An 18822-nucleotide genomic window follows, 5' to 3' on the forward strand; every position below is an offset into this window, starting at 1 on the left:
AGTTCTTATGGTCAATAAATATGTGACCAGAACACAACAAACTGCACAACATTCTTCACAATAGTTCTGGCTCACAAGTCTAGATGCTTCAAAACTTGTATGAGAATAACAAGTATAACACAAACAATACAAGACAATGCCACAAGACAATGCTGTCACACTGAGAAACAGCATCCAAGACAGGAGTTGTTATTGATCCAGCCAAATATACACGTTATTTATAACCAACATTCCAATTACGAAGATGAATTATATCATGCAAAAAAGAAACAGTCCGTCAGTGTAATTAGTACTGCTGTACAGACAGACAGACAGACAGTGGTAATGGTGAAATGTTCATGGCGAGGCTGTATACAGGAGGCTGTGCAGTGACTAGCTTCTTGTACAACATATTTTACAGAATATAAAGATGAATCCAACTGTATGGTTTAAAGGGTCCCCCACATTGTATGAGGGGGTCCATACTTTGGGATCATCACCGATTCTGAAAATTAAGGGGTTGCATCCCCTTCACCAGCCGGGAATGGCTCCATCAAAGTGAATAGTGCAGAGTGTAATTTCCTGCACAGGAGCACCCCTTCTTAGTAGAAGACAGCCGAACATTTTACCATTTGAGGAGACCAATTAAGGTAATTGCTAGAAGATACTGAAGCGGGCTGCCCCCTGCAGCAGTCCAAGATCGGGTTAAATCCCCAGGGAAAGCAAAGTGCTGCAGCGGGCATACACAAAGTGCAGGTGGCGAGTGAAAGGCAGCCTGCTGGGTCTCACCTCTTAAGTACATCACTTTCAGACTGTGTAGGACGTCTCCCTGAACCCTGGTAAAAATTTTTCAGGAAAGAGGGGGTAGAAAAGGATGAGGGGAGACTGGAGGATGCAGGCTCGCTCTCAGTGCGGATACGTCGGACAATGGGAACAGGGCTAAGTATCAGAAAACAACATTAGCAACCTTAAGTGTCTAAACACTCTAAAGGATAGAAATCCATTGTTATGGTTACATATTTATGCGTTTTACAACTACATGAAAAACGCCACACAAATAAATCAAGTTAAGTAGTAATGCTTTATAATAGAAAATCTATTTATTACAATTATTGTAAAATCCATGATGACTAAAAGGATTTGTCTGCTATTTATAGATTTAAAAAAAATATATTCCAAAAAGTGTATTTAGAAGGTAAAAAGGCATGGGGATGCTATAGAGGCACAAAAAAATGTGCCATTGTGGGAATTTTGCACCCAGGCCCAGTAGCTTCATATTCTTCCTGTGTTAGGAATCACATGGCTTCAAAGGATATTAATCTCTTAAAGAAAAAGAAAATCTCTCTTTATTCCTCTACTTCCAAGTAATTTGTTATCACATAACCATATGGCTGTACTTTTTGTTTAACAGTTACAAATAAAATTCTATTCACTAAACATGCAGCATACAGTACATAACATGCATTGGGGCCGTGAAATGGTTCAAACTATAGTAAGACAATGGATAACTAAATATCAACCTAGTAGAAATTCATGTATGTTACTGCACAGTAATAAAGGACCATAACATAACATATAACTGACCTGCTCTGCCCCCCATCACAAGCTACGGAGTGCTGCCTCTGTAGTGGTGACTTGCTGTTAGGTGACTTGGCATCAGGAAATGATATTCTTTTCTTGGCACTGGATGTAGGGTGACTAAAAGTGTGAGCCCGTCTGCGAAACTGGGGTGAGTCCGGATCTTCTTCAGGAAACGACTGCCAAGATGATGACACAGGGGAAGACGGTGGCGTGGCAGGTGGAGAGTCTCCAGGAGAGCAGTCCTAGGATTAGAGAATTCCTACTGCGTACAGGTTATTGTTCTTCACAATAAAGACACCATCTCCTCCATATCTTCATAGCCAGGAATATAAATCATGCTATGTTATGTGCCGTACACCGTATACATGAGTGTGGAGTCGTGTAATTGGAAAAATTGAAATTCCTCTAACTGCTGGGCACCGCAGAACTCTCTTACCAAGAGGCAAAAGCTTCTGGCTTTGTGGAGAATAATAAAGCCCTCCTGGCTTTTTCCTAGTCTCATGCTAGTTTCCTGGACACAAGTTTCCTGTGCTGTCAGTATAATATCCTGGAAAACATTCTATTATTATGATGAAGGTTGCTAGTACAGCCCCACAAGAAAAACAGAATCATGCCGCTGTTGTGTCTATAACACAAGGCGATGGTGGCAATAGGGGGTCGTCCTCTTTGAGTCACTAGCTACGTGAAAGAGGAAGTCACAAGATAGTACAGCAATGCCACTGGGGAGGAAAGAGTTACAGAAAGTCACCTCATATCAGGCACATAACACTAAGCCATTCCTGCTAGAATATAAAAAGCTACCATGGTGACATCTGCATCCTGTGATCACAAAAAACACAGAAAGTGAGCGTGGGCTATATATTACCACCGTTCTCACCAAAGCTGCAGAAATATCTTGTAAACAGGATCATGTACCTTGTCCGAGGCAAAGCTGTTGCAGCGATCAAAGCTGTCCATACTGCCCAGTCTGCCGCGCATGCGATTTGCCCCCTGTAAATGGATAATTCGAGTTATTAGATACATGGATATGAAGCTGCTGGCTGTAGTGAAGCTCTGGAAAACAGTAAACTTCTACAATGTCTACTAGATCTGTCAAAGATCCAGGTAATACTGAGGCCAGGATAGGATTTCTATTATTAACCACTAAAAGGACATAGACTATTTGAACTTTAGAACATGGCAGGGAGCTCTAGGAATGATGATCAGGTATGCAGAGGTACTGAGGCAGTGTATGGCAGGGAGCACTGGGTCTATGTTCATAGGATTGACCCTTTAGGGGTGAAAGTCCAATAGTGCAGTGTAAGAAATGCATGTTTAGAGTTGCACACTATCCCACTGACATTAAAGGGGTATTCTCACCTGGGCATTCACATTCAGTTTCACTAATCTTCCATTTATAAACATTTCTTCAATTGGATGTTATTAAAAAAATGTTCCTGTGTGAAGATAATTTCTCAAAAATGTAGTCATTCTGTCCCTTAGAAACGAGATGGCTTCCTCGGTTACGACCACGTCAAACTCTGGCAGCGGGGGCCAGACATGAGCTATTGAGTCTTTTCTGACCTCCTGGATTCAGCAATCATTAGCACAGGACGGCTGTGGGTCATGTAGTAAATCCCGGACATTTCATATACAAAAACAATTTGTTTCTTTGTGCAATCCCTCCAGCAGACGTGGCCGTATCCGAGGAAGCCATCTCGTTTCTAAGGGACAAAATGACTACATTTATGAGAAATTATCTTCACACAGGAACATTTTTTTTAATAACATCTAATTGAAGAAATGTTTATAAATGGAAGATTAGTGAAACTGAATGTGAATGCCCAGACGAGAATACCCCTTTAAGTGCAGTTTTATTTTCCAGTTTGTATTAACGGCATCTGCCTTCTCAAATAAACACTAGACACCCGTTATCTTCCATGAGTTATGTACGAGTTCTCTATGAGGCCCCAGACTGCATTCACTGTATTTATAAATTCCTACTAAAGCCTTGATACCTACTCGACATAATTTTCATACTTTGCTTGACCACCTGATTTATGTCAATGTGATTTTGTTGTCATCCAATTCACATTATATCACAAAAAACAGTTGTAATCTTATTGTACTGAGTAATATTGGAAAATTGTTCTATTGGTAGAAATACATTGTACATTGGTACAAATGTATATAAAGCATTGCATCATCTTATACACGTTCACATTTTCAGATGCCGTTTTGTAAACACAAACCAGTAGTGGATAGAAAAGAAGGAGGATGAGCAGCAACTCCCAATGATAGGTTTTCATCCATTATCTTCCACACCTGCTTTTGGCTTAAAAAACTGCATCTGAAAATCTGATTGTGTAGAAAAATCCTCAGAATAAGTTTTCTAATGTAGAAAAACAATATACGTGTCCTTATAATCTGTACCCTTGAAAAGATGTTCTCCAGAGAGCTGGTCAAGGATTTCTTTGCCTTGTTCTTCAGAATATCTAGTGTGAAGCGACCACTGGGAGCAGTGTTCTCGGGGATTGAGCTGCTGGACATATTCTGAAAAAAAAAATTAAATGTTATGATAGTCTCCTATATATATTTGCAATGAATGTGATTTGTTTTTCACAGAAGTCTTCATATAATGCCAGATTTCAGAGCCGCTTATATTTAGATATGTTAGCTATCTTTTCTTGAGTAGTAGATATATTTTGTTTTTAACAGTGGTAGTAAAAGAAGCAGGTATTAAGAAAACACACATAGGGGGTCATTTATCTTTAGTTAGGTCATTTGTGTGTGTTTTGTTGTTTTTCTCTCCATATTTTGGACTTGTTTGATGTTATTTTGCGACTTAAAAAATAAAGTTGCAGCGTCTTGAGATACCTATACCATTCTATTACCTACATCTGTATTGGGACTTTTTAACGTAATTGCACAAAAATGTGCGACTTAATATATCCACATCTGGATTTTAAATTTATATTCAGTGCAACACTGAAAAGAAAGTTGCGGTGAACTTTACTAGGTGGGTGAAAAGTTGCACATTTGTAAAAAGTTTTCAAATGTGCCAAAAAAGGTGCAAATTAAGAGGAAAAAAAAGTTAATGTAAATGAATTTTGCAGCGATTCCATCCCATCTGTATCTGGCCCAAGACATACTTTTAGGCTGAGGACACAAAGGGATAACCACAGTGCTAACCTGCGACTATGTACAATACCATGGTACAGGATAAAATTGTAGCAAACTTCCTCTATATTCTGCATAGAAAATTCTGTCACTAAGTGTCTTGAGGTTAATAATTGCAGCATTCAACTATGGCTTATTCATACCTGGGAAAGCAAAAACTATTTTATCTCAAGGTGAACAGTAATCCCATGTGAAAGTTCTGGCGGAATCCAGAAGTTTCACATTATTGCCACAGCCAGGTCCCCTACGAAATGTCGACAGTGGATTAGCTCACTAGACCCAAATGAACTTACAACATGGATCTGACCAGAAAATAATACACTATGCCAAATCCTATACAGGCAGTCCCCGGGTTACGTACAAGATAAGAACAACCTTATGGAACCTAAGTTGAATTTGTATGCAAGTCGAAACTGTATATTTTATAATTGTAGATCCAGACAAACTTTTTTTTGCCCCAGTGACAATTGGGGTTTCAAAATTTTGGTGCAATTGGATCAAGGATTATCAATAAAGCTTCTTTACTGACACCTTACAGCTCATTATTGCAGCCTGGGACTATAGTAAAGCATACAGAGAGCTTCACCAGAGGTTGCAGTGGGCGAAGGGCTCAATCTGTAACTAGGGGTCGTCTGTAAGGCTACATTCACACGAACGTATGGGGGACGTACATACGGCTGATGTATATACGTCCCCCATACACTTCTATGGCCTCACAGCGCTGTACAGGAGCGATACAGTGCGGCACCTATCCTATCCATGTCCTATCTATCGACGGAATACGGCACTGTGCGCTGTGTATTCCTATGGAGAGGGTCGGGGGTGAGCTGCGCTCATCTCCTGCTCCTATTCGCAGCGCCGATGTGTGTGAATGTAGCCCAAGTTAGGTGTTCTTAAGTAGGGGACCGCCTGTACATATTATTTGATTTATGCCCTTTTCGTACATTTTCCCTCTAATTTGTAAGACCCTGTGATGATCTTCTGTTCTGGCCTTTGAAACCACAAATCCTGTATATGCTGGAGGCAAAACCAAGAAACTAATTTGATGTGATCCAATAATAAAGATGCTTAAATCATTAAATGCTTCTTAAAATATTCACAAACCTAGGAGACAGACCTGACCCTTCTTCACGGATCATATCCTAAACACAGATTTAATGTAGTGTGATATTAGCCAAGCTGTGGAGCCATAGGCAAAATTATAGCACCACATTTCAAGCCTGCATATGAAGAAAAAGATGTGTAAAGGCCGATGGAATAGAATGTGTGACATCTATCAGCAGCCATCATTCACACTGCAAATAACACAAATACACTGGTCATATCTGTTGTATTAAACATTGCATTTCAGGTTTTATAAACTACCCAGCTAGAAAGCCATGACATTTTATGGATAAAATGTAGAAAATGGAGTGTAGCCCACATTTCTAACATTTGATAGGAGGAAATTGTTTTGCTCTGTCGTAGCAACAGAACAATGAAGATTGTGGCAGTGCGGGATATTATGCCTGTACACAATGGGATCTGTTGGTTACGGTCTGGTCTGTATTACTTTGTGACCATATTCAACAGATTCTATGATGCAGCCACTATATATATTTATATTATATTATAGTTCCATATACACAGACACAGTATAGACCAAAGGTTTGCACACACCTTCTCTTTCTAAGAGTTTTCTGTATTTCCTACACTATAAAAATCACACTGAAGGCATCAAATCATATACTTAAGGCATGTGGAATCATATGCTTACCCAAAAAGTGTGAAACAACTAAATATGTCTTATATTCTAGGTTCTTCAAAGAAGACACCTTTTGCTTTGATTACCGCTTTGTACACTCTTGGCAAATCTCCTGATTAGCTTCAAGAGGTAGTCACTTGAAATGGTCTTACAGCATTCTCTTCCCAGAGATGCTTAATTAATTAATTCCTTTATTTATATAGCGCACACAGATTACGCATCACTACACGGACTGATCTGGCAAGCTCTCTGTCCCCATGGGGCTCACAATCTCAATAATAATAATAATAACAACAACAGAGGAGATTTATTAAACTCTCTCAAAGAACAGTATTTATTTGCCATAGTCACCAATCACTGAGCAGTTTTTTTTTAAGATTTTGCTCTTGAAAAATAAAAGCCAGTCTGTAATTGGTCCGTATAGGCTATAATTGGAGGATTTCCAGTATTATACTATGTATACAGATTTAGATGTGATGGGAAATTTTTACATTCACGTGCATACTTTGCTGTAGACTTCTCCCTCTACATTTAGCCACCAAACAAATTTGGAAGAATTTAATATATTGCAGTTGTAAAGCACGTCCTCAAGTCTGAATGAAATTTCTAAAACTACATTTGAAGCATTGTACTGAACTGCATTTTAAAAACACACAGGACAGATAACTAAAAAAATATATATATTTTGCCAAAGATGTACATAATGGGGGTCATTTACTAAGGGCACGAATTGCGTTTTACCGTCGGGTTACCCGAATTTTTCCGTTTTGCGGCGATTTTCCCTGAATTACCCAGGGTTTTTGGCGCACACAATTGGATTGTGGCACATCGGCACCAGCATGCATGCAACGGAAATCGGAGGCCATGGCCGAACGAAAACCCGACGGATTCAGGGAAACCACCACATTTAAAAAAAAAAAAAAAAAAGGGTTGCTGGACACGCGCTTACCTGCACTCGGCCCGGCTTGCTGAAGTCCAGCGAACTCCAATGAACTTCAGCGCAGCAGCGACACCTGGTGGACATTGGGGGAACTACCTTAGTGAATCGCCGGAAGACCCGAATCCTACACACAGAACGCGCAGCTGGATCGCGACAGGACCGGGTAAGTAAATCTGCCCCAATGTTTTAGCTGCACTGTACATTACTGCCACAGCCAGGTCCCCTACGAAATGTCTACAGTGGATTAGCTCACGAAACTAGGTCACTAGACCCAAATGAACTTACAACATGGATCTGACTAGAAAGTATATGTTTGTGCTCATATATATATATATGCACACAAACACAGGCGGTCCGCTACTTAAGGACACCCGACTTACAGACGACTCTTAGTTAAAGACGGACCCATCTGCCCAATGTGACCTCTGGTGAAGCTCTCTGGATGCTTTCCTTTAGTCCCAGACTCCAATGATCAACTGTAAGGTATCTGTAATGAAGCTTTATTGATAATCCTTGGTTCCATTATGGTAAAAGATTTTGAAACTTCAATTGTCACTGGGACAAAAAAAGTTTTTGTCTGGAACTACAATTATAAAATATGCAGTTTTGACTTACATACAAATTCAACTTAAGAACAAACCTCCGAAACCTATCTTGTATGTAACCCGGGTACTGCCAGTGTATGTATATATACACATACATTATATTATATTTTATAATATACTGTATATAAAACCAATTGCTTGGGGATAGACAGCACTCTTCGGTGTTTTCATTGGCCCTTCTACAAAAACATATTACTCTAAGCAGTGGGTGTTCTGGACACTGCAACGTCTGGACACTACAACTGTTTTGTCCGTAAACAGTTAAAAAGCATCTCCCATGGCATTGAAGCCATATACATTAGATAGCCAGTTAATATTGTAATCTGATAATAAGGGGTATGCACCTTTTAATACATTTAATGCAAAACACCTTAGCCCTATGCTTAGGTTAGTGGCTATGTAAAACCACAAGCTTCTCACAAAGCAAGGGCATGCGTTCATTTCCCTTATAGCAAAGGTGGAAAATAAAAAGAATGTCATCAGGTTACTGCTGCACAAAATACACCAAATAAGCAATGGCGTTACAAAAGATGAAAATGTTTATATTGGTTAAAATTTAGGATCTTTTTTGTGTATGTACATATATAATCCTCATTTACCATGTGCATTTCTCCAATATGAACATGTGTTTTCTGCTTTGTTTCGCACAGTTGTCGAAGATGAAGTATGACAAGCTCATTCTCCTCCTGGTCGCTGGTTGCTTTCATTTTCTGACAAAAACAAGAGTCATATTTACAGCAAAGCATGTGATGGCCATTTGTACTAATTTTATTGTATTATCTATCCGTTTAGTAATACAAATAACTACATAGTAGGTAACTGTTACAGAAATGCAATGTGTATCATACCAGAGGAGGAAGCCACTGGGGTAGAGTTGCCTAAACTAGCATCACTGTCAAAACTGTGGTGAGGGTGGGCACCCACAATAAGGGCCCCTACCATGAAATTTCAATTTCTTTTGGCATACACTGGTATTGTGTGCCAAGCCATTAAAAAGAAATACACTCCTGTCACCTTTCTGCAGTCATATTAGTTATATGTGGAGATAGGATTTCATTGTGTGTCTTTAAAGAGGATTGAAATGTATTGTTGCTGCCACTATCGTAATGTAAGAGCAATACAAACTTTGGGTTTTTGCCCCAGCTTCCCAACTTAGACGTACCACTTGCTTTATCAGGTAATTGATTGTATTTCTCTGGTCTTTATGGTGAATGGTGGATTGGTTATAATGTGGTGCGTTTCTATGGTCATTGTCCAGATGGGGGAGCTGGACTGCTGTGTCTGCACAGACCATCTCATGGTAAGCTTTTCCTAGAGATGTCATTGTGGTACATTTTCGCTTATAAATTGATTTTATTTACTTTGTGTGCATCCTTTTTGTATTATTAGTATTGAATAACAGATTATACATTAATACATGACATGTTTGTTTATTATTGAAATACAAACTTGTAGACTTGTAAATTCATCTTATGCTTATAGCTAACAAGTAATTTCAACGTTTCTGACTGTATTTCTATTCTATTTCCATTTTAAATTAAAAACAGAACAGAAAGTAGGATTTCACATCAATGCCCATAAAGTCAAGGAGCAGTATTATTAGTTTACAGTTCAATACTTATTTGGGGCAGGTGTTCTTCATTGTTGGGTCGGTAAAAATAATTGCTGTTCGGAAATTCAAGGGATGCACCACAAAAGCACTAACAAACATGTAGATTTGTATTCTAGAAAGCGAGTGAATGATATAGGCATAAGAAAGTGTAACTACCTGGACTTTTTCAAAAATGTCTGCTTGTTCATTATCCGAGAGAAGAGACAATTGACGCTGTATCACCAGCTTGGCTCTTGGGGGGTACAGCCCTAAGAAATAAAGGAAAATTGAAAGAAAAAAAAAAAATTGTTGAAGAATATATTGATCTACAGTATATCACTGACCATTCATAAAAGAGGACAACTGAAACATTTTGCAATCTGGAATCTCTCTAAAGTAAAATTTTTCTTGTGGGCTCCGTTTTTACAACTTTCACTCTGCCCTTCAAATGATACCTCCCCCTTTATTCTTTGGATCAATACGATCCTGTATAAATTTTGTATCCACATGTTTTATTGTATCTAAAGATTTCTGTGATGGGGTTCACCGCCGATAATAAACGTTTTTTTATATTGATAGATCAGGCATTTTGGGATACAGTGATACACAACACGTTTATGATTTTATTTTTTTTATATCAGTTCTAGGTGAAAGGGGTGATTTGAACTTAAAAAAAAATAAAGAGAATTAAAAACCTTTAACTTTAACCCTAGGGCCTCATATCACTCCTGCCATATACTGCAATAATACTGTATTGCAGTATATAGCAAATATGCTACTGATCTGTAAGCTGCTGCCTTAGAAAGTTGCTTACAGTTCAGGCTGAATGACAGACCCTGTCAATGCCCAAAAAAAAAAAAAAAAAAGAACTTAAATAGTTAACACCCACAATCAATGGAGGGGAGAAGAGAGGGAGCTGCATGAGTGTGGAGGAGAGAATATAACTACTATAATACTGTCCCCTATGTACAGGAATATAACTACTATAATACTGCCCCCTATGTACAAGAATATCACTACTATAATACCGCCCCCTATGTACAAGAATAAAACTACTATAATACTGCTCCCTGTGTACAGAAATATAACTACTATAATACTGCCCCCTATATACAAGAAAAGAATATAATACTGCCCCCTATGTACAAGAATATAACTACTATAATGCCTCCCCCTATGTACAGGAATATAACTACTATAACACTGCCCCCTATGTACAAGAATATAACTACTATAATACTACCCCCTATGTACAAGAATATCACTACTATAATACTGCCCCCTATGTACAAGAATATCACTACTACAATACCGCCCCCTATGTACAAGAATATAACTACTATAACACTGCCCCCTGTGTACAGAAATATAACTACTATAATACTGCCCCCAATGTACAGGAATATAACTACTATAATACTGCCCCCTATGTACAAGAATATAACTACTATAATACTACCCCCTATGTACAAGAATATCACTACTATAATACTGCCCCCTATGTACAAGAATATCACTACTACAATACCGCCCCCTATGTACTAGAATATAACTACTATAATACTGCTCCCTGTGTACAGAAATATAACTACTATAATACTGCCCCCTATATACAAGAAAATAATATAATACTGCCCCCTATGTACAGGAATATAACTACTATAACACTGCCCCCTATGTACAAGAATATAACTACTATAATACTGCCCCCTATGTACAGGAATATAACTACTATAATACTGCCCCCTATGTACAAGAATATAACTAATATAATACTGCCCCCTATGTACAAAAATATAACTAATATAATACTGCCCCCTATGTACAAGAATATAACTACTATAATACTGCCCCCTATGCACAAGAATATAACTATAATACTGCTCCCTATGTACAAGAATATAACTACTATAATACTGCCCCTATGTACAGGAATATAACTACTATAATACTGCCTCCTATGTACAAGAATATAACTACTATAATACTGCCCCCTATGTACAAGAATATAACTACTATAATACTGCTCCCTATGTACAAGAATATAACTACTATAATACTGCCCCCTATGTACAGGAATATAACTACTATAATACTGTCCCCTATGTACAAGAATATAACTAATATAATACTGCCCCCTATGTACAAGAATATAACTACTATAATACTGCCCCCTATATACAAGAATATAACTACTATAATACTGCCCCCTATGTACAGGAATATAACTACTATAATACTGATCCCTATGTACAGGAATATAACTACTAAAATACTGCCCCCTATGTACAAGAAAATAACTACTATAATGCTGCCCCCTATGTACATGAATATAATTACTATAAAACTGCTCTTTCCCCCACCACAGGCACCTTGACCCCTGAATCTTCTCGCTCTCCTCACTCAGACAGCACCCCCCCCCCTGCTGCACCTAGTTCTAGTTCTCCATCTGCTGCACCCAGTTCTAGTGCCCCCCCCAGTTCCAGTAACCCCCCTTTCTGTCCCCAGTTCCAGTTACTCCCCCTTTCTGCCCCAGTTCCAGTTACTCCCCCTTTCTGCCCCAGTTCCAGTTACTCCCCCTTTCTGCCCCAGTTCCAGTTACTCCCCCTTCTGCCCCCGTTCCAGTTACCCCCCCTTCTGCCCCAGTTCCAGTTACCCCCCCTTCTACCCCCTGTTACTCCTCCTTTCTGACCCCAGTTCCAGTTACCCCCCCCCTTCCTGCCCCCAGTTCCAGTTACCCCCCCTTCCTGCCCCCAGTTCCAGTTACCCCCCCCTTCCTGCCCCCAGTTCCAGTTACCCCCCCCTTCCTGCCCCCAGTTCCAGTTACCCCCCCCTTCCTGCCCCCAGTTCCAGTTACCCCCCCCTTCCTGCCCCCAGTTCCAGTTACCCCCCCCTTCCTGCCCCCAGTTCCAGTTACCCCCCCTTCCTGCCCCCAGTTCCAGTTACCCCCCCCTTCCTGCCCCCAGTTCCAGTTACCCCCCCCTTCCTGCCCCCAGTTCCAGTTACCCCCCCCTTCCTGCCCCCAGTTCCAGTTACCCCCCCCTTCCTGCCCCCAGTTCCAGTTACCCCCCCCTTCCTGCCCCCAGTTCCAGTTACCCCCCCCTTCCTGCCCCCAGTTCCAGTTACCCCCCCTTGCTGCCCCCAGTTCTTGTTACCCCCCCCTCCTTGCTGCCCCCAGTTCTTGTTACCCCCCCCTCCTTGCTGCCCCCAGTTCTCGTTACCCCCTCCTTGCTGCCCACAGTTCTCGTTACCCCCTCCTTGCTGCCCACAGTTCTCGTTACCCCCTCCTTGCTGCCCACAGTTCTCGTTACCCCCTCCTTGCTGCCCACAGTTCTCGTTACCCCCTCCTTGCTGCCCACAGTTCTCGTTACCCCCTCCTTGCTGCCCACAGTTCTCGTTACCCCCTCCTTGCTGCCCACAGATCTCGTTACCCTCTCCTCACTGTGTGCAGCCCTGTTCTGCAGGAGGCTGTATAGAGGTGAAGCCAGAGGGTCATGTAATGATGACATCACAGGTCCTTGAGCTTCTCCCCTGTACAGCAGCCAGGGGATGTGTTATTCCGTTTTTAAAATTGCGGCCCTGCTACTGCACTGGAAGCTTCCAACAGCAGGGCGGGAGCTGCAACCTGAGGGTTGGCGGACCACGGGTTTGTTCACCCCTGCTATGAAGTATGGCCTGCTGAATATGCACAGAAGTGGCCAGGAAATAGCTTTCAACAGTTCTCTGACGTGTATGGCCACCTTGAGGCTTTGAAATTGTAAGAATTGTACAGATTTTTTTAATAGAAGCAGTTTTTGTGCTGAAGTATGTGCTCCAGGGTATTGTATATCACTATTCATACCTTCAATTCGCTCACACAGTTTGTGTAGGGCATGCATAGGGCAGGCTTCACACAGCTTGATCTGCGTCTTGGCATTTTGGAGAGCGGCAGCTGTGCTGAACGCTTGCTTTAAGGTCAACATGACTTCATCCACCTAACAAGAGGGGGAGAAAAAAAAAAACTTAAAAAAATCTATGCAAACAACATTAAAAATTGTAAGGATCTTCTGAAAACATACAAAGCAATGGACTTCTGGACACACATATATATATATATATATATATATATATATATATATATATATATATATATATATATATGTGTCCAGAAGTCCATTGCTTTGTACGGATACATTGCCTGGTAGAGTTCCTTAACATATCAGATATAAAATGACTATTGGGTAGTGGATGTTGTGTGTCTTGTGTATGATAAGACTGTGGCTTCCACCACTACATGAGTTACCCACCAAAGCTTCTGTGGCACACTGGAAGACGTAGCAAACATATTGGTTTATACCAGGCTCCACACTTTCACGGCAGACAAAACCAAAGTGATCAATATGTGTAATACCCTGGGGGAAAAAAAGGAAGACAAATTATTATTGAATAGAGCAATGTTAAGTATGACCTTATACGTGTATGTAGAGGTCACACTAACATTTTTCCAGAAGAATTATACTCCATTCACCATTTTTCATGAGTATTTCAAGAAGGAGCATGACATTTTCACACTCTCATATATAATGTTATAAGTTGGCTGTAATCTTGCATTAAACAAGAGGTGCTCAAACTTACTTAATCTTAAACTACAGACCAGGCAAAGGCTGACGCAGCCAACCTCCCCAGACCAGGCAAAGGCTGACGCAGCCAACCTCCCCAGACCAGGCAAAGGCTGACGCAGCCAACCTCCCCAGACCAGGCAAAGGCTGACGCAGCCAACCTCCCCAGACCAGGCAAAGGCTGATGCAGCCAACCTCCCCAGACCAGGCAAAGGCTGATGCAGCCAACCTCCCCAGACGCAGCCAGCCTCCTCAGAACTGACTATTGCTGATGCCAGCCCCTCCCTGACAGTGCTGCCCTCCCAGTTAAATCTATGACTCTCACCCCCAGATCAGACTATGACAGGTTGCTGTGTTCTATAATCTTTTTAACCTTTTATTTATTTATTTTAAATGTCTATTTTTTTATTATTATTTGACAGGGTGAAGCAGGTAACTAATTTTTTTACTTTTTAAATTATTATTTTTTAAGTTGAAATTCTTTAGGTGTTTAAATTACATTTGTTTTAGCCAGGACACCAGTTAGCAGGGAACAAATTAGATGTATTCCCTGCTGTTATTATATACAGATAACAGTCATCGGATCACTGTTATCAATGAACGGTAACACATCTCACCCCCCTCACCCCATCGTTCTGCAAGCAGAGTGCTCAGAATGAGCCTGGATCCTGCCAATGGCTCTGTGTAGGGAACACAATGCCATCTAGATGGGCTCTCCCCTGCTGCTATTCATGCCCGCTGCAGAAGTTCATGTGACAGTCTCAGTTCACATTCATTCACGGCCCGGCATGCGCATTATACACATCAAACAATTTTTAGGGCATAAAACTGTGCAAGCGTGCATTACAATTGCACAAACGTTATTGCGACGTCTGTGTATATGGTGTTTATAAGGAACATTTGGTATAATATAGCAATGGGTTAAAAAAAATTCAATAAGCACGAGTTATCATATATATATGTATTTTAGCATGATACATATACAAACACATGATCAGATCCTTTGATGGTCTCTAGGTGAAGGTCTTGAAAGGCTCTATAGAACAAAGCATTTGTACTACTCTACCACTCTGACTCTGCCATTAGAGTAGTTAAATCCTTGATCTATATTTAAAGGAAACCAGTAAGGCAGTTTGGTTTTATACAGTCAGGGTTTAAGAGTGGGCATTACCAAAGTCCACATGAGCCTCTCGCGCATGCACAGTGTGTCTGGTGAAGCCTCACATCACTGTGCATGATCTACATACAAGGCTACTGGGATGAAGCCTACTGCCCTTAGCCTCACCTATTTGCAAGAGGATCCTGTGGGCCCTTCTTGTTGGACCCATTCAACTGGTTTCTTCTCTAATGCTAAAACAGGCAGAGATGAGCGCTAGGGTGATGTCATCTAAGGTCCTGTTACATTTGCTACATCTACCCAAAGTATTTATCTGATGACATGAAATCACAGCATGCCTCCATGGATTTCTACTTCTATCTTTCCTCCATGGAGGCTTACTGTGATTTCATGTGATCAGATACATACATGGGAAAGATGTTGCAAATGTAACAGGATCTTAGATGACATCACCCTGGTCACATGACATGAAGTGGCCAATGATGTAACAGAGGTCTGTCTCAATGTTCCATACAGCAGCATGTTCTGTATCAGTGAAACTAAGGCAACAAGAAGAAAAGCAGTAACTAATGAATATGCAGGGCTTCACTGGAATCAACTTAGTGATCTGCATACAAGTTTATAAACTGATGTTTGTAAGAGGTTTCAGAGTATACCACAAATGTTGCTCTCGACACAATTTTATCCTTGCATGTACATTTTGAAGCTAAGGCTACATGTTTTTCTACATAAACCCTTTTAATAGTGATTAAATTAACCATTGTTATTCATAGAAAGTAGCAATTTGTCGCCTGTGTTCCTTTTCAGTTGCATTTTGTTAGCTGCTCACCCAAAAGCCTCTTAGAATAATCTATTAATTCAATGGAAGAGGCTAAATCCTTAATCCAGTCACCTTCAACTCAGGGGTTGTCATGAATTGGTTTATACAAAGCATTGTCACTATTCACTATCCTGGACTTTCCATCCACAAGAAAACAACCCTTTCAGACACCTTGATCGAATGGCTCTTAAGGAAAACTAGAATATTTTGCTATATTTGTATAATTTTTGTAGCATTAAAAAAAGTAGATGTAAATGAGAACTGTATTGTGACAGTAGGCAGAGCGTGTTATGTGACTATGGTCAGGGTACAGTGCCGATAGGTACTCTGAGACGCAGCCCACCTCATCCCTCTCCTGGGAACTGAGAGGACTGGTAAAGACTGATCAGGCTCTTACCTGAGAACATGAAGATATATCTTTGAAGTTCTTCTCCAGAACTACAGATTTGGTATCGGGACTAATGAGATTAATTTCAAACCTTCCAACCTGTAAAATAAATATCGTAGAGATGTTATTATCATTAAATTGACAACAACTATTGTATGAACACTCAGATAAAACGGGATACTGATAAGTAATCTGCACACGTAGCAGGGTACAAAATGTTATTTTGCTTTGGTTTGGGTCTTTTTTACATTAATCACTGATCAATATAAATAACACAATTCTAATAATTATATTCAATGGTGAATATACCCATAATGAACTCGGGATCACGTAAAAAGTGCCACTCCCCCACCTTCAAAATTAATAGAAATTGAAGGAAAATGTTACTCTCATGGTTGCCACAATATCACATGTATACACCATCTACCTTTGAACTCCTGAACTGTAAGTGGCGTGAATATACCATGAAACTGGGGGTCATGTGTCAGGTCATGTGGACCAAGCATATATCAAATGAAAGGTCATACATGTATGATGCTGCTCCATTTAGTTATATAGGGTTGCCAGAGAGTTGCAAAAGGTCTTCTCTTCAGCAATCCCATCAAGATTAATGAAGTGGATGGTTACATGCAAGGTCCACTACTGCAAACATGATGGACACACAAGTTCTGTGTTCTCCTGTCTGGCAGGGGTCTTATTGGTTGGACCCCCACTATCATAACATGAATATCAGTATACAACAAAATACCCCCTTAAAACCATAAAAGACAATATGGAAAAATAAGCTACACATAGTACACAGCACGGCATTGAGTTTCTCAAATAAACAACACAATTGAACTAATGGAAAACAATTTAGAAGGAGAAAAAATAGTGGAATATATTTCAAGATGACTTAGGTCCCAGGAGGGCTGTCAGAGTAAAAATCATTTTAACACATTATGTACTGAAAACTTCTTAGTAAAGGGAAGATGTTTACTAGGCAATGTTCCAAAGAGAAAAACATTTAAAGGAATCTCTATTTGCTCCATCAGCTCGGCCGTGCTTAGAAGGGTTGTCCTGTTTGGATAACCCTTTCATGTGTTTAGGTCCCACAATGAAAAGATGACTTTGGGTCATTATTCCAGGTTCAAGCGGTCAGTATCTGGACTTGGCAATGTTTTTAGGTCACCAAATCTACTAGTAAATCTACGTAAAGTTCCATACAACCCCCCGCCCTATTATTTAATGAATGGAGTTCTCCACTTTTTTTATGGAGAGGCAAGGATGATCTTATGTCGCGGCTGTTGAATGGTTTATATACAAGTAGTAGGTCTATATTTTAACATACCTGAAAGAGCATTGTTCTGTTCTTTTCAGAGTCTGATGGTTGTACATGGCTTGGTGCACTTGCATGTCTTCTTCTTGATTGTATCTTTCCATCATAAACTTTCTTTTGTATAGTAACACTACTACACCGAGACCTAAACTCCTGCTGGTCCTCAAAGCCTGAGTCTTCAAGTATCCTTTCAGGAAAAGTTACCCGCATACCAGCAAGATTGCTCTGGCTACCTACTGTAAATATCCCTGAATGGTTCCTTGAGGCAGAATTGGCATAAGAGTCTGTGTCCAGTTCTTGAAATGTACTGTCAGATGGAGAAATTGGGAGATTGCTCTCAGCCAATGTAAGGTCGGAGCTGGAGTCTATGCTACGTTGTTCGCTCAGAAGTTTCAGCCTCTGGCGCTCATGCTGAGAGAACTTCTCTATGCAGTCATCAATAAGAGTTAAAGGAGCATTTTTATGGGCAATTACCACCTTCCCACAGTATAAAACCTCAAACTTCTGGGAGTTATAAAAGGCATCTTCACTGTCTTTGCTGGGCTTTGAATCTTCCTTCAGGGCAACTTTAGACATCTGCCGGATGCTGCTGATGACTGTGGAAACCTGAAAAAAGGCCAAAGCACAAGAATAAGAGTAGGCAGAGGAAAAGGTATCATTTATCTGAGCAGTGTCATACTTGAGAATATTCCTCATCTCACTAGTCAGTGATGGGCTGCAGCAGTCACAGCATAGGTTATGTATAGGCGCCATTGCTGTACCAGGAGGAAGTGCCTTGGGATCAGTGACGCTTCAACGTTAATTTGAATTCTATTCATCAAGGTGCTACCTTGATAAATAGAATTCAAATTAACTTTGCTTTTGGCTGGAAAACCATGTTAAATCATGTTTGTATTGCAGGTTGAGAAATAGTCTACAGAGTTACACCCTGCAGGTGGCGCAAAGTACATAACCCTCTATTATACTTGATACTTAAAGGGAA

At 40.3% G+C, this 18822-nt stretch overlaps 1 protein-coding gene across 5 annotated transcripts in view; it reads right to left on the reverse strand.

Annotated features, from left to right (window-relative positions):
- Positions 1 to 18822, reverse strand: part of TBC1D4 (TBC1 domain family member 4) — a 94081-nt gene that overhangs the window by 25149 nt on the left and 50110 nt on the right. For 3 of the 5 annotated variants that reach the window (XM_072135344.1, XM_072135343.1, XM_072135345.1), the window contains 10 exons: positions 17853 to 18446; positions 16532 to 16621; positions 13886 to 13990; positions 13441 to 13573; positions 9777 to 9868; positions 8608 to 8718; positions 3973 to 4092; positions 2476 to 2550; positions 1564 to 1802; positions 769 to 918 (listed from right to left, as the gene is read on the reverse strand). In XM_072135344.1, the coding sequence (XP_071991445.1) occupies positions 769 to 918; positions 1564 to 1802; positions 2476 to 2550; positions 3973 to 4092; positions 8608 to 8718; positions 9777 to 9868; positions 13441 to 13573; positions 13886 to 13990; positions 16532 to 16621; positions 17853 to 18446 (1709 nt within the window). The remainder of the gene's footprint in view (positions 1 to 768; positions 919 to 1563; positions 1803 to 2475; positions 2551 to 3972; positions 4093 to 8607; positions 8719 to 9776; positions 9869 to 13440; positions 13574 to 13885; positions 13991 to 16531; positions 16622 to 17852; positions 18447 to 18822) is intronic. The other 2 variants (XM_072135346.1, XM_072135347.1) reach the window with 1 other exon arrangement.

This window comes from Engystomops pustulosus, chromosome 2 (genome assembly GCF_040894005.1).
Source record: "Engystomops pustulosus chromosome 2, aEngPut4.maternal, whole genome shotgun sequence".
Taxonomy (NCBI): Eukaryota; Metazoa; Chordata; class Amphibia; order Anura; family Leptodactylidae; genus Engystomops; species Engystomops pustulosus.